This window comes from Nelusetta ayraudi, unplaced genomic scaffold, assembly GCF_046127955.1.
Source record: "Nelusetta ayraudi isolate G7.1 ecotype Tasmania unplaced genomic scaffold, CSIRO-AGI_Nayr_v1 ptg000170l, whole genome shotgun sequence".
NCBI classification, from domain to species: Eukaryota; Metazoa; Chordata; class Actinopteri; order Tetraodontiformes; family Monacanthidae; genus Nelusetta; species Nelusetta ayraudi.
The window spans coordinates 754,906-769,500 of record NW_027466220.1 but is presented as its reverse complement, the minus strand read 5'-3'; the positions used below and the strand labels follow the sequence as shown (position 1 = coordinate 769,500).

Here is a 14,595-nt window from a genome sequence, read left to right as displayed (position 1 = left end):
GGCAAATAACTGCTTTTAACAATTTGTTTGCAGGCACTTAAAAAACTAATTTATTTTCTGTAATTTTAATTCCAAAGTGCCGATATTTGATTCCCAATCTGTCCCAATAATCATCTTCACGTTTGAGGGAAACCAACCTCAGGTGATGCCACAATGTAGTGTCACCAGTACAACTGCCTAAAATGAACAAGAAAAATACAAACACACAACAGTCTGAAGTGGCTTTAAATGAAACCGTCTTTATTAAGTAACTTTAATATCAGAAAAATAAAACTCTTAAATTCTCTTTACAGCAAATATATAATATCAGTGCTTTGGCCACAATAACTTAAAAGGCCATTATAAAATATAGTCTGCTTTTAAACTCCTGACTCAATTTGAAGAATTTATATGCCCTAAGACTCCCCCTACATATACAAAACAAAGGTGTAGTAAAATTAGCAAATACTTTGTCCTGTCGGTTCAACTTAACAATATACGTGTGTATTCATATATCTAAGATACATTTTACAGTATACCGTTCTTAATTTGGTTGCGTACAGACATGGCAGGCAGCTTGTATCCTTGGCCTTTTTACAGTTGCAGTGTGACATTTTACATTGGCGGTACATTATGAGGACATGCTCGTGATATACATTCCATATTCCACTAGGTTAAACGGCAGCTATCAATACTATTATCATCAATACTGTAAAACTAAGAACTAGACTACAAGCACATCGCATCGACACCCCTTCTGCAACATTTCTGAGTTTCCAACTCTTCGTTCACTTTATCACTCAGAGAGAAGTAAAAAAAATTAAAATCTTATTGTAAACATTTTAATATAGATATATTTATGTATATATATATATTTATATATATGAAATGTAACAAAAATAAAACAAATTCAGTATATTTTCTCAGTCATTAACAGTAATATTATAGAATACATAACACAAAAAAAAAAAAGAGTCTATAGGATCAGGTCATTAGGCTGAGGGCCGACAGTATTGCATTCCCTCAGAGGAAGAAGAGCAGAGAGATGGACCCTGCGGAGAAGAATCGGAGCAAAGTCAAATGAAAAAGGACGGAGAGAGGAGAGGAGCGGGGAAGGGCAGAAGCAGGTGGCGCTCATTGCACATTTTGGTTCCACTTCTTCACGCCACCCATAGGGGAAGGAGGAGGAGGAGGAGGAAGCGGAGATGGGAGCCGTTGAAGGAAACCGAGCTGAAGCAGTGCAGAAAGTCCAGAATACTGTTAACAGCTGGAATGCTCGACAGTCCAACGTCCACACAGCGAAGCAACAGTATTGACCTTTTGTTTTTGTAGCAACACCGCAGACCCACGGGGGCCGTGCACTTCCACAGCACCACCCCCCACCACCAAAATAAAGTCCATCCACCCATTCGATCCTGTACAACAAAGTCTAAAGACACTGGCGTTTAAAGCTAAAAACAAACTTGAGATGATTTTCACCAGCGCACGCCTGTCCGGTCAGGAGCGGCGAGGAACCGGGTGATGTGGAAATCCATCGCGTCAATAGTGTGATAAGATACGGGGAGGGAAGAGAGACGCTGCTGCGGTTCGCCACGCGAAAAGCAAATGAGACGATGGAGCGTGACGGAACGCAACGGAGGAAAAACAAAAATCTGCATGCGATAAAGTGGAAAAACAAAAGGTTGACCCTGTCTACAAGTTTAAAGCCCAACAGAGTCCGAGCTGCATGATCACAACCAGAAGAGTTCTATTGTCAAACAGCGCGCCCTCGACTTGTTAGCACATTGAAATTGATTTTTTCTTTTTTTGCATAGGCCTCATAGACAGGACTGGGATTGAATTAAAAGAGGAAATCCAATTTTTTGCATCCTGATGGAATTATGTTTCGCGCCACTCAGAGAGGAAACAAAATGGCTCTGACAAGATGTTCAAAGGAGAAAAGGTTAACGTGCATGGGTGGGAAGGGGGGGTAAAGTTTAGCAGGTCGTCTGCCCAGTCCAGGGATTTGTTCATCCATTTCCATAACTCAGTAATAAACCGGCTATTTATTCCCCGGGGAGAGGACTGACAGAAACGGCCACACTCTTAAGAAGGACAGAGGAATGTTAGCAAAGATATGAGCTCTGCATATCTCGTCAGCACAAGTCTTCCCCCCCAAAGGAAAGAAAGAAAAGAATCAAAGCTTCAAACAAGGTAAAATACAAATGGGAGTGTCTGACGGCCGGAAGAATTAAATTAAAAATAAAAGGTGGGATGAAGTCAAAAGGAAATCTTTATAGACAAAAAAAAAAAGAAAAGAAATATCCCTGTGATAGAACCTTCTTGCCACGAGATTCACTTGAAGAGATCATATACTTCAAAATATACATTAAGACCTAAATCTGTCAGCTTGTGATCTTTTTTTGAGCCAGAGAAAAGAGAAAATTGGATTTTCGTACGTAGTGTCATCCGCTAAGGACAGGCTTCCCGAAAAAAAAAAAAAAAAAAAGGCCACAAGTTTGTTTAAGACAGAGCAACACTGTGTCCACTCATCCTGTTTTCCTTTTGTACTCACAACAGAATTAGGCACGAGTTTACCGTAAACATCTCACGTAGAAATGGAAAGCAACGCGGCGACCGAAAGTAGTGTAACATCCTGGTACTCTACAAAAAGGAGTTACCCACCGGTTGGTGTGGACTGGAAACGGAAAAGGAGCCTGTGTGTGACGGGCGGAGTGTCGGAGTCGACCCGCCGTGCAGGTCTGCGTTTGCTTCTGGGGTCTTCTGTATGCGTCCAACATCGGCTATGCTCGAGAACTCTTCTGATATAGCACATGTAAACATTAAATCTTGTTTGGAGTAGCTCAGTCACGCACGCACGCACACACACACGCTAATAGCCTGATGATCTTGAAGGAGCGCTCCTGGGAGAGCGGCGAGTGATGGAGTTATGTGGCAAAAGGATGCGATTAACTTCTGTGGTAATCTGGAGAATACTATTCAATTTGTACATGTTTCATATTTGTAAGTAGGAATCATATGTAAACATGCTCCGCTCTGCTTTTGTCCTCACGGTTTCCTGCAGTGAGCCCAATAATAAGAGAGGCAAAGGGGTTGGGGCCATATTCAGATCCATAAAAACATCCGTAGCAGCAAAAAACAACAACAACAAAAAAAATATATGTAAGAAAATAAAGAATCATTTTTTTTTTTGAGATGCAGACATGAACATGAACTTTGACACAAAAGCCAACGTCATGAGTCTAATTTAAAGTACATTTGAAAAAATGTAATAAAATATACGCACATAGAGATGATTTTCTTTTTAAAAAGGGAAAAATAAAAATAAAAATCACAATCACGGGCGAAAAAGAAAGATTTCCTCCCAATGCTACAAATGGAGCTTCAACCCTCCCAATGGTCATCAATCTTATCAAGGAAGAAGACTTCACTACAACAGGCACACAGACCTATGCCCCAAAAACATCATTCCTTATCTGCCTGCTTCTCCTCAACCTTTTCCAGCCAAACGACAGCGCGGAGAAAACCAGAGTGAGATTTCATCTGGACACTGACGGCAGGTAGGGTGTGGGGGTTACGTGATAAACCTACATGTGTTTTAAGTTGGAAGGGTTTCTTCATCAGCCACTGAAGGAACTGAATTATAAAATAATAACAATAAAAAATTTAAAAAACAAACAAACAAACAAAAAAAAAATCACATATTGCGGAGCTTGATGGCCTGCGTGACCGGAGACAGGCACACGGGGCAGGCGGCGTCGGGACCCTGGCAGATCTGGGTGGCGCAATCGAGACAGAAGAGGTTGTGGCCGCAGGGAACCAGCGCGGCGATCACCTGGCTCTCCATGCAGTGGATGCACACCTCCTGGCCCCGGGCGGCCGAGCCCAGCGCGGGCCGGTAGCTGATGGACGAGTCGGGGGGGGAGGAGGAGGAGGCGGTGCTGTCACTGGACGAGGAGAAGGCCGAGCTGTAGGAGGGGAACCTGTGGGCGTCGGCCGCGGCGGCGGAGGAGCCCAGCTGGCCCCGGTGGACGCGCTGGGCCTGGGGGTGCTCCAGGGCCTCGGTGCCGGACATGATGGGGGAGAGGCGGGGGGTCCCCGGCTGACTGCCCTGGAGGATTCAACAAAAAGGGATCTTTTAATTCATAAAGCCAAGTGTGCTCCGAGTAGAGCTGCAACCGTATGAAAAGTTCACACCACGGTTATTGTGACCAGAATTATCACGATCATCATCACGGTATTGTTGAAATGTGCTCCAAACGTTAAAGAAAGTACTTATACACACATTGAATAATTCTTTCGTACAGTATGTGCCGTGTGCAGGTCTTTTACAGGAGTAACGTTGGGCAACACTTAAAACTTCAGTTTACTTTATTGGCAAACTATAGGAAAGTTTAAGAGACAAACTAGACATTTCCATTATTACCCTCTAACTCCCCACATCATGCATTCAGCTAAAAGTTAACTTAGCTTAAACCCGCTGTATAGCTGTGGGTGGGGTTCAAATTAGAAGTGTTTCCACCCTTCGCAGAGACTTCTTTTATGGCATTTTCCGCCCGGACTTCAGACTCTGCCTTTCTACTTTCTACCGCGGTTTATCATTTTCCTGGTCATGGTTACATCCCTCGCCCTAGTCAACCTACCTGAGAGTGACGAGCTTCGAACGGCTGCAGGGGCTGGTGGTCGACGAAGGGGCTCCAGATCTGCGGCGGGACACCCGAGAGGGAGGTCTGGCCTGTGGAGATGGTCAACGGGTCGAATCCCGATGAAGAACCACCGCCTCCTCCACTTCCTCCTCCTCCGCCTCCTCCTCCTCCTCCCAGGCCGACCAGCTCCTCAGAGCCCACGCCAAGGAGGCTCTCGCCGAACCAGAAGCTCGTGTTGCCGCCGCCGCCGTTGTTGTTGTTATTGGCGTTGGCGTTGAAGACGCCCGTCGGGCTGAAATCCGCCATCCGGTTGCCGTTGTTGCCGCCGCTGTGGAAGGAGTCGGCCGAGCTGGAGCCGCTGCCCAGGGAGCTGGAGCTGTCGTTGCGGTAGGTGGAGGAGATCCTGCCGTTTATATTGCTATTGATTCGCTGAGTACCGTTGCCACTCACTGGCAGCAGGCCTCCGCCGCTGCCTCCAGCGCTGCCACCGCCCCCGCCTGCACCCCCGCCCCCGCCACTCTGTGAGGACGCGCCAGCGTGAAGCCAGCCGGCCTCCCCGAGCCCGGCCGCCATCGCCGACATGTCGAAGCTGACGTCCGTCCCGTTGAACTGGAAGTCGTTGTTGTCTACGCCCGGCGCCTCGATGCCTCCGCAGCTTCCTGTGCGCATGGCGATGTGGGCCTCGATCTCGTCCTTGGCCCGGTCCACGTTGGCCGGCATCCCGGTGACCTCGAACACCGGCTCTTTGTCGCGACTCGGGGTCACGATGTAGGTGTGGGTCTGCTGCTGAATGCGTTTGATCGTCGCGCCTGAAAAGTGAGCAGATGAAGAATAAGCGCTCGGTTGAAAAGGGAAACGAGTGTAAAAAAGCAGATTCTTCATTGGCAACTAGCTTTCAGGTTGTGTGTGTGATATTTGGAGATTCTGAGAAGAAACAGCGACATCAAGTGGTCACATTTTAGATTGCAGCACTATTCCGCTGAGCTATGGCGGCCGGTGCACACAAACCTAGGTACCTCGTTCACCTTCTTCTTCATTGGTTTATTTGTTTAATTGGAAATGCACTCCCAGGCGGGCTGGATTGACCAAACCGGCCGCCTTATAGATATGGTTGTGCAAGATGGCAGCTGGGAACTAGACCCTTACTCTATGTATATTGTTATATGCGAGTATACAATTGTATTAATTTATTCATGGGCAGTAAAATTGAGCTTTTGCCAAGATAAAAAATATAAAATCGGGCCAAAATTTTACTCTTTGGACCTTTAAAACAACAAATTTAAAATTTTTCAGACATTTTCACAATAAATAAAGCTTCAAAGTTTGGGTCACGGACGACCAAGGGTGTGATCAAGCACCTCTTTCTGAATGAAAAAGAAAATTAGTTTAAGAGCTCCAAATGTTTGAGCTGGAGAAAAAAAACGAATCCGTACTCATCTGTCGTCACCTAACAGACGGCGGACTTTGTGGAGCAGAAGAGGAACTGAACTCAAATGGAGATACTGGAGACCCACGAGTCAGTTAACCATTACATGACACTAACTGGGAAAAAATAAAACTGGAATACACACAGAGGACGTTGTCTCTGTCCCAAAAGCTATGCTGTTCACAACATGTAGTAGCCAGCGCCACGAGTTCTTATCAAGAGGTGAGCGAGTGCCGAGTCTCATTTTGAAGGAGGAACACTGGGCAATAATTATAGCACTCAACTGCGGGCTGTGCCGGTGACTCAGCTGGCTAAAGCGCATACCACCAAACCATACGACTGTGAGTCGAGAGTGGAAGGCTTTAAAGAAAGAAAAAAAAATGCCAGCACTGTTTAAAAAGAAAACCAGGTTATATATCAATTCATAGCAAATGGATGGAAACTATTTAAAAACAGAGAAATTAAAAAGGTTTAACACTTCAACGGACAATCTGTTGCAAGTTTGAAAGGTATGAATGTCTGCCTGTCCCAAAGTTTTGTAACTCCATGCTTCCTGAAGTTTTTGCACGTGGCACCACGCCATCTGATGTCATTTTTTCCCTTATTACTCCACCCTCAACGGTCTACTTGCACTTGCTTGAGAACTGCAGCAGTTCAATTTTCAAATCAACCCAAGGGCTTTCCGGCACCAAGGTGGCAATGTCAACAGGCCAAAGGGTTAAAGAAACTTAGCGTGCCAAATGTAACAACCTGGAGTAGAGCTGAGCATTTTAAGGCCCGTGAAAACTGGGAGCCACTTCACATATCAGGAAAATGAATTTCCATTTTCTTTTTCTTTTTTCTGTGACTTTAAACTTTTGATTTAGATCTTCCAGTCTTGACCCTTAGACTGGAACTTTCCAGGAGGAAACCAACATATGTTCCTAAGGACTATGATATCAAAATGGAATGCAGCAAGAGTGACTAGTGCTAAAAAAAAAAAAGAATTTTAAAATCAAAATGAAACATTTTGCAAGTTAAAATGTTGAATAATTGGGTGGTTTTTCCTCTAAACCTTGATAATCCCTGGTAAATTCAACTGTTTTTGTTTTTTTTAAAGCTCAAAAAGGTCAAAATTACAACATGACTAGTGTATGCTGACACACACCCTTCACACTACACAGAAATAATGTACTTGTCATAATCTGCACAATATAAACATTATTTATTGTTAAAATAATTCAACTCATTGAGGGAAATGCAAAAGAACTCAACCAACCTTTGGGACCCACGACCAACCCGACAACACGGTATGGTACCCGCACCTGCAATTGAAAAAAAAGTACACTTTCCTTACAACCATAATACTTTCTCACACACACAAACATTAATTTGTATCACCATTCATCCAGCTCTCTTGCTAGCTAACCTGAATGGTGGTCTGTCCAGGCAGCGAGGGAGTCCCTGGGCCAGTTGTTGCAGACAAAGGGCCTGGCTTGTTCCGTGAGGCTCTGATAAGGGAGAAGTGTTCGGCTGCAGACAGGATCTCCCTCTTGGCCATTGCCACATCTTCTTTGCGTCCTGTCACCACAAAGACTGGCTGCTCTCCTCTTACTGGTGTTTTAATGTAGGTGTTGGTCTTGGCTCGGAGTGCCTTTATCTTGCAGCCTATTAGGAGCAGGTTAAAAAAAAAAGAAAGAAAGAAAGAAAAAAGACTGACGTTAAGCACAGGGATTAAATTCCGATCAATATTTTAAAAATTGCACTTAAAAACAGAATAATTGCAAAGTCTGACTGCTTAATTGTTCCAATAAGCACAAGTTAAATAACCTTTGACACGAGCAATTCATGCATAAAGTGCACTCACTAATGCCGTTGCAAAGTTGCAAAGCTTATAAATTAAAGATGACTTTCAGATGTGGTTGTTAGTCCAACAGCATTACCACTAGGCCATTTCCTGTTGTTGTCAACACTGCAGTTGGTGCACCCTCCCCCAACTCTTCCCAAAGCCATACATAATAGCCTCCATACCAGAACACTAAACAATGTAAAGTTAAACTATGGAAGCAGGAAAAACGTGGGATGTGTTTATAAAGCCCGGGCGGGTTGGCAGAAAGTCGCGGTTAATGCCACGGGGATGAACAACAGCTGATGTGGCAAGGCAATGGTGACCCAACAACACAGCTCCGACCGTTCTCCTTCGAGACAAAGCGAACAGAGACGATAGAGCAACCACGTTTGCGTGGGAGACCCAAACTAAACGACTCCATCCAGAACACGCCTTAATGCCGCCGCAAAAACAACACTGGATGGGGAATGTTGTTTGACATAACTCATGATGTGGCGTTAGCCGAACTTTTCTCTTTTTTTTTTCTCCAAGCGTTGAGGGCGAGGGTGGTGTTGACCCAGTTAACAGTGCTAAGCTAACTAGGCTACTTTCCAGCTAACGTGGTGTGTTGCAAAACAGCTAGCCGCTAAACGCAATCAATTATTTTGTTCAAACAAAGACAACCTCAACAACGCATACGGTGTCACATGACCGACACAAACGAGAGAAAAAAGCCAGATAATACTTTATTTTAATGTAATATTCTTTAGAGAAAAAAAAAGAAAGAGAAAAAAAATCGCATCCTCGTTTGTGCTAGCAATAAGGGACACAGTTAACAAAGTAAACGCTACACCCACACTGCACATAAAATATAGTTTACTTCCGTACATAAATGCGTGTAATTTTGCTAATTTATTCTCCCCTTCTTCTTCCCCTTCCTTAAAAAAAAAAAAAACTTATTTGACAATAATATTTCCATTGTTCTGTGCAATAATCTCACATGTTGACACGATCTTTTGTATGAGCCTGCGCTCCATCAACTTTCATCACAACTTGTAGCAACTTAAAGTGAGTTGGGTTTTTTTAAACTTTAAAAAAAAAAAAAAATCATGAAACGGACAACTCACCCTGTCTGCCGACGATCTCGGCGACGTGCTCCGAGCTCGGTACGGCCACACATTCGGTCGTGTTGACGCTCTTTCGTCGATTCAAAAGCGACGTTTCGGCCTCGTAGCCCAGTTCCCCGTAGACGCCAGACGGTACCATCGCCATGCTGCTGGCCGGTGGCAGACCACTCCCGCCGACCATGTTGTCATCCCGGTCGTCTCCGTTGTACAGCAGCACCGTCTCGACGTGGGGAGGCTCCATCCCGGGTGGCATCACGGAACCACCCGGCCCCGGTGCAAGGTGTCGGTGGAGGTGGGCCTGAGCTAGCAGCGAGCTACTCGAAGACTCTGCCACACTTTCTGGCTCTTCGTCCTCGGCCGCTCCGTTCACCTCGTCTCCCGAGGGCGGCCGGTGCAGAGACAGAGGCTTCAAGTCGAGGACTGTACCGAGGAGGTTGAAATGAGAAACGGCGGGAAGATGGTAGTTGTGAAAGGAGAGGTTCTCGTCGGCTTGTTCGGGAGTCTGGCTCTGGGTACCGTTGTGCTCCTCAAGGCCCATACCGGCGAAAGCGTGCACTAGAGGCGGTGGGACCTCGGACTCTCCTTCGTCGTTCTCCAGCAAAGACGTGCTGCTTGGCATGATGCGAAACTAATAAAATAAAAATAAAAATGCTGCCTTATACGCGTAATCGAATTTAGGTGATCGAATTTGGCCTAATTTACAAGAAAGCGACCAGCGCCTGTTGGATTGAAATGTGTGGCTTTTGTTTTGTCTCAAGCTCTCCATGCAGCCCTCCCCACACTGTAATCTCGCGGAGTTGTTAACGCGAGATCTTGTTTTGGGGTCAGTTTTCAGACGGTGAAAAAGGAGGTCAGACGTGTATTCAGCGCTGCCCAACGGCGGGCGCCGCCTAAGCACATCCATCATCCGGGGACAGGACGTTACAGGTTAATTTAATTTAAGACATACGTTGGGGCTGTAATGATAATTTACACAAAACGAAGCACTGGTACTTGTGCCCAAAAACAGGTCCATAGTGTTACTTGTTACGTCATAATATGATCGTGTTGCTTGTTATATCATGACATAAAACAGAGAAGTTTTATTTTTATAGATTAGAATAGAATAAAATAGAACAGAACAGAACACCTGTATTAATCCGACGTTGGGGGAATTTGTTAATATAGTAATAATCTGTAATAACAGTAATCACTACAAGTGATTAAGTGTATTAAGTGTTATAGTAATCTGTGCGAGAGCCACTATTACACCAAGACAAGTTCTACGTAATTTCAGCGCATGTACACCACTGCAGACCTACCTTTACCACTTGTTACAGTTTTTTTAGGATGATTGAATTCAATTGACTGAGTGGTTTCCGATAGATATCTTTACATTTTGAATTTACAAAATAATTTCTCATAAATTAGTCTCTTCTAAGGAAGTATAATATACATTTAATTTAATCGGTGACTAATTGTCCAAGGAAAAACTTCAATATCACTTCAACGTGAGAATTTTTTTTTTTTTTTTTTTTTACCGTCACTGGCCATCACCGTACACATTAGATAACATTGTCAACACCACGGTTCGGGGTGGAGGGCGGGTACTGTCGCAGCATGAGAGTCTTTTGTTTGCTTTGTTACGTTGCATTTGTTATTAGGGACGCAGACCTTTACATGCATTAAAACATTTTAATGCATACGTCACTGCACACTGTAAAGGTGCATTCGTCATCGTGCGATACTTTTTTGTGTCTTTTGCATCAATCATTTGTATCTAAACCTTATGTCTGAACCCGTATGCAAATATTCTGTCAGTTTCACTTCCGATGCTGCGACGACGATCTTCCAGGTGACAGCCACGTTGGAGTTGTCAGGAAAAAAACGAAGCACTTCCCGACTATGGATTAACGAATTGATGCATTGCACTTCATGTTGACCAATCAGAAACAGTGAGGGGCGGGACTTGGTTTACGGCAGCCAATGCCATGACACGTTGTTTGATACTCTACTTAGCCATAGTCATATCCGGGTGAGCACTTTGTGGTGAGTAGCTAATACTGCCAGAGACCGAATTGTGAATCAACAAATCTAAATCTTTGAATTCACTTAAAAACTACCGAACCTACTGTTAACTCAATTCACGATCAAACGCATCGTATAGAAATGTTTCGGGTTCTGGGCGACTTTCTGTTATCAAAATATAACTGCCTGCCGGCTAGCGAGTTAGCTGTAGGCTAACATTTTGACGCTAATTTCAGTGTCCGGGTTTGCCTTGCATCCATTTCTCGTTCTTCCCCCTTATTAGTTCTTAGTGACATAACATTGTTCTATAATTTTGGGCCTTTTGTTTCGGCAGGTCTGCTCTGTTTTTTATTTTGGAGCTCGGCTCTAGGTCTTCAGAATGTACGGATCCTTCCGGACGTTGTTGCAGGTGTTGTGGGCCCAGCTTCTCTGTGGTTGGGTGCTGGGCTCCGAGCTAACGTTCGAGTTGCCGGACAATGCCAAGCAGTGTTTCTACGAGGACATCATCATCGGGACTAAGTGCACACTAGAATTTCAGGTGCATGGTCTTTTCTTGTGACGCATACAGTGCATGTTCCATAAACACTCAATTTATTCACGTGCATGATAGGCTCCGCTAAAAACGGTTATTACGTGTGAAATACACAATATTTGTTGATGATTTACCCTATGTGTTCCAGAATTATTGTGTGATATTTTGTAACATTCGTTTATTCATAAGCTGAGCACGTAGACTGTCTATAGCTGCCAAAATGTCCAAACATATGTTACCAAACAGAGGTGTAGTAAGGGTTAGACAATGGCTTCACGAAGATAATTTATGCATCAGTTTTTCTTGTGCCATTTTTTAAAAAAATAATGTGATCCAGTTACTTGATTTTGAATAGGGTTTAACTGTATTATTGGCAGCTTTTATAAAATCATACTGTACTGGCCATACTGTCCTGTGGCCTGTACACGAATAGAACCTCTAAAATCTAATATTTGACCTATTAACAGCAGTATTCTGCAATTGTAATGGTGGTGTCTGGTTTTAAGAACACCTTGTTAAGAGTAAGAGTTAGATAAAGACAGTGTTTGGTTTCTACATCAATGACATTAGAACAAATTGGTCATTGATTGTGTAGCAGCGTCTGCAGGCCTGGTTTCTCTGCTCAACCTGTCTGACTGCATTCCAAAAGAGTCCAGGACAACTTCAAGCAATACATTAAAGAAATAGCTGTCGGATGAATGTGTCCATCCATACATTATTTATACATTCTTATTCCCTTACATATTTGCTAAAGGTGAATTCTCTGCTTGACGGTTCAGTATTGCATTATTACATTAATTCCCTCAATATTTTTGTAGGTTGTCACTGGCGGCCACTATGATGTCGATTGTCGTTTGGAGGACCCAGATGGAACCACACTCTACAAGGAGATGAAGAAGCAATATGACAGCTTTACCTTCACAGCAGCCAAAAATGGCACCTACAAGTTCTGCTTCAGCAATGAGTTCTCCACCTTCACGCACAAAACAGTGTACTTTGACTTCCAGGTCGGTGACGACCCTCCACTCTTTCCCAATGAGAACAGAGTCACTGCTCTCACCCAGGTAAGCTGTGTTTGTAGGGATGTCGTGCTATTGTTAGTGTAGTGCTATCACAACTTGATTCAGACAGACTTACCTAAGTTCCCCATGCATTTTTTTTGACAAAGTAAAGCGGAGTGTTTCTACACTCACTTCTTAGAGATCATATTGATGATCATTCCAGTGCTATTCTAGTGATGCCCTGTCATGTTAACTGAGCCACCATTAAATGCATATCTGCCAAGAATTTGTAAGCCTTCCTATTTCTTTCTCACTTTTTTTTCTTTTTCTGTTTTTTCTTTTTGTTACGGTGACTCAGGTTAAAATTTCAAGATGGTGCAACTGATTGGCAAGGAAGCACTTAATTATTTACAGTCTTAGATGCCATATGTTGGATATAATTTCTGTGCTGGTGTTTGCTGAGACAGAATCTCTCATCGCTGCAGCGTCATTTAAGTGGATCTCCTATATTCTAACGCTGCTATGCCATTTAACTTCAGGTGCATGCCAGTAACTTATGATTATAATCGTTTGATCACGTGATTCCGTTCATTACTAAAATTCAACCTTGTTTTGTAAATTAAACATAAGCTAATCTCAACTATTTTGTCCTTTGCGCCTAATTGTTGTGTTGTTTTGACCTTAAATTCACTTTTGTTTAATATCCTCAGATGGAGTCCGCCTGTGTGTCCATCCATGAGGCCCTGAAGTCAGTCATTGACTACCAGACACACTTCCGTCTCCGTGAAGCCCAGGGACGCAGCCGGGCTGAGGACCTCAACACCCGGGTTGCGTTCTGGTCTATCGGAGAAGCCATTATCCTTCTTGTGGTCAGCATCAGTCAGGTGGTGCTGCTAAGAAGCTTCTTCTCTGACAAGAAGACGACCACTACACGTGTTGGGTCATAACGCTGTCAGGGCTCTGGCATGTAATTCATCATGGTCTTTATCTGTTCCTTGGCTTGTGTGCTTAAAGTCTGTTGAAATAACAGTGTTGGTGTAAAATACTGTCATATCAGACTGCCAGGTTATACAATCTGTCAGCCGCTTCCCACACTGGTATTCTCACAATCTTTATGCAAGTGAGCCTTCAGCAAAAATGTTGTATGTGTTTAAGATGTGTTTTGGTCAATGCCACCCTTGCATACTTTAAATATTTGAAATTTCTGAAAATGTACTTATTTTATGTTTTGCCCTTTTCTACCCTTATCATGTCTTGGCCCCTTCCCTTGATGTGTTTCACTTATTTCTTTTAGACCAAACTGCACTGAGTACCCAAGGGAGTGGTAGTTGAAGCCCACTGTCAGGCAAAGGCTTTGGTTCTGAAAAACTGTTGTATTTTTCCTGTGTTATTAAAACCTTACCTAAAACCTCACACTTGAAAGAGAGAGGTTTTTTTTATTTTTTTATTCATTAGTCTTTTTCTTCTTTTTTTTTTTTTACTTATTCAGATGTTATGCAGATGTTTAGTTTCTTTAAGACAACACAAAATTTGAGAAAGTCATCTGGCTTGATTTAATGGCCACTTGACTTAATCTAGAATAAGTAGTTCTTTATATTTTCATTTGGTTCAATGGAATGATTTGAGACTGCCTCCTCACTGCACGAAATTATATAAAGAGCAGCAAAGTTTTAGAATTACAAATACACAGAGAACACCATTAAAAAAAAGTGTCAGCAATAGCCAGTGTTATAGATTGTGATTTAAAAAATAATTTCTGTTACTGACACTTTACAATTTAGCGACCTTGTAAAATTACGCCTCTTCTAGTTCAGATTGTGACTTTACATAATAGGGTAAACGCCCCATAATTTTTAGAACTTTCTGGATGAACTCTTTGTTAAACAGTTTGACTCAGCATTTGTTCTGATTGTTGGTGCATTCATTTATTTATTTATTTTCAAACAGGACCTGCTCGCTGTTTAGATGTTGCTATTAATCCCTGGTCGTATTGTTCCTGCAGGGAGTGATTTAATCAAGGCCGTCGCATGAATTTCATTCACTCCACTCGGCAGTTCTATTTATTCATCG

At 43.2% G+C, this 14,595-nt stretch overlaps 2 protein-coding genes across 2 annotated transcripts; one reads left to right on the top strand and one right to left on the bottom strand.

Annotated features, from left to right (window-relative positions):
- Positions 1-3,293: 3,293 nt before the first annotated feature.
- On the bottom strand, positions 3,294-9,800 carry LOC142880694 (RNA-binding protein MEX3B-like). Its single transcript, XM_076014683.1, has 5 exons — positions 8,986-9,800; positions 7,460-7,698; positions 7,310-7,355; positions 4,623-5,434; positions 3,294-4,090 (listed from the first exon to the last, which is right to left on the bottom strand). The coding sequence occupies exons 1-5, from the start codon at positions 9,602-9,604 to the stop codon at positions 3,677-3,679; spliced, it is 2,130 nt and encodes a 709-aa protein (XP_075870798.1). The 5' UTR covers positions 9,605-9,800; the 3' UTR covers positions 3,294-3,676.
- A 1,065-nt stretch (positions 9,801-10,865) lies between these two features.
- Positions 10,866-13,938, top strand: tmed7 (transmembrane p24 trafficking protein 7). The gene is made up of 4 exons (XM_076014687.1): positions 10,866-11,013; positions 11,327-11,530; positions 12,343-12,588; positions 13,236-13,938. Exons 2-4 carry the CDS (start codon positions 11,372-11,374, stop codon positions 13,470-13,472), a joined length of 642 nt encoding a protein of 213 aa, XP_075870802.1. The 5' UTR covers positions 10,866-11,013; positions 11,327-11,371; the 3' UTR covers positions 13,473-13,938.
- Positions 13,939-14,595: the final 657 nt, after the last annotated feature.

Coding starts and splice junctions, on each gene's coding strand:
- LOC142880694 (XM_076014683.1), bottom strand. CDS start 9,604: ATGCCAAGCAGCACGTCTTTGCTGGAGAACGACGAAGGAGAGTCCGAG. Junction 7,699..8,985: donor CGAGATCGTCGGCAGACAGG/GTGAGTTGTCCG, acceptor TGCTCCTAATAG/GCTGCAAGATAAAGGCACTC. Junction 7,356..7,459: donor CTGGACAGACCACCATTCAG/GTTAGCTAGCAA, acceptor TTTCAATTGCAG/GTGCGGGTACCATACCGTGT.
- tmed7 (XM_076014687.1), top strand. CDS start 11,372: ATGTACGGATCCTTCCGGACGTTGTTGCAGGTGTTGTGGGCCCAGCTT. Junction 11,531..12,342: donor AGTGCACACTAGAATTTCAG/GTGCATGGTCTT, acceptor ATATTTTTGTAG/GTTGTCACTGGCGGCCACTA. Junction 12,589..13,235: donor GAGTCACTGCTCTCACCCAG/GTAAGCTGTGTT, acceptor TAATATCCTCAG/ATGGAGTCCGCCTGTGTGTC.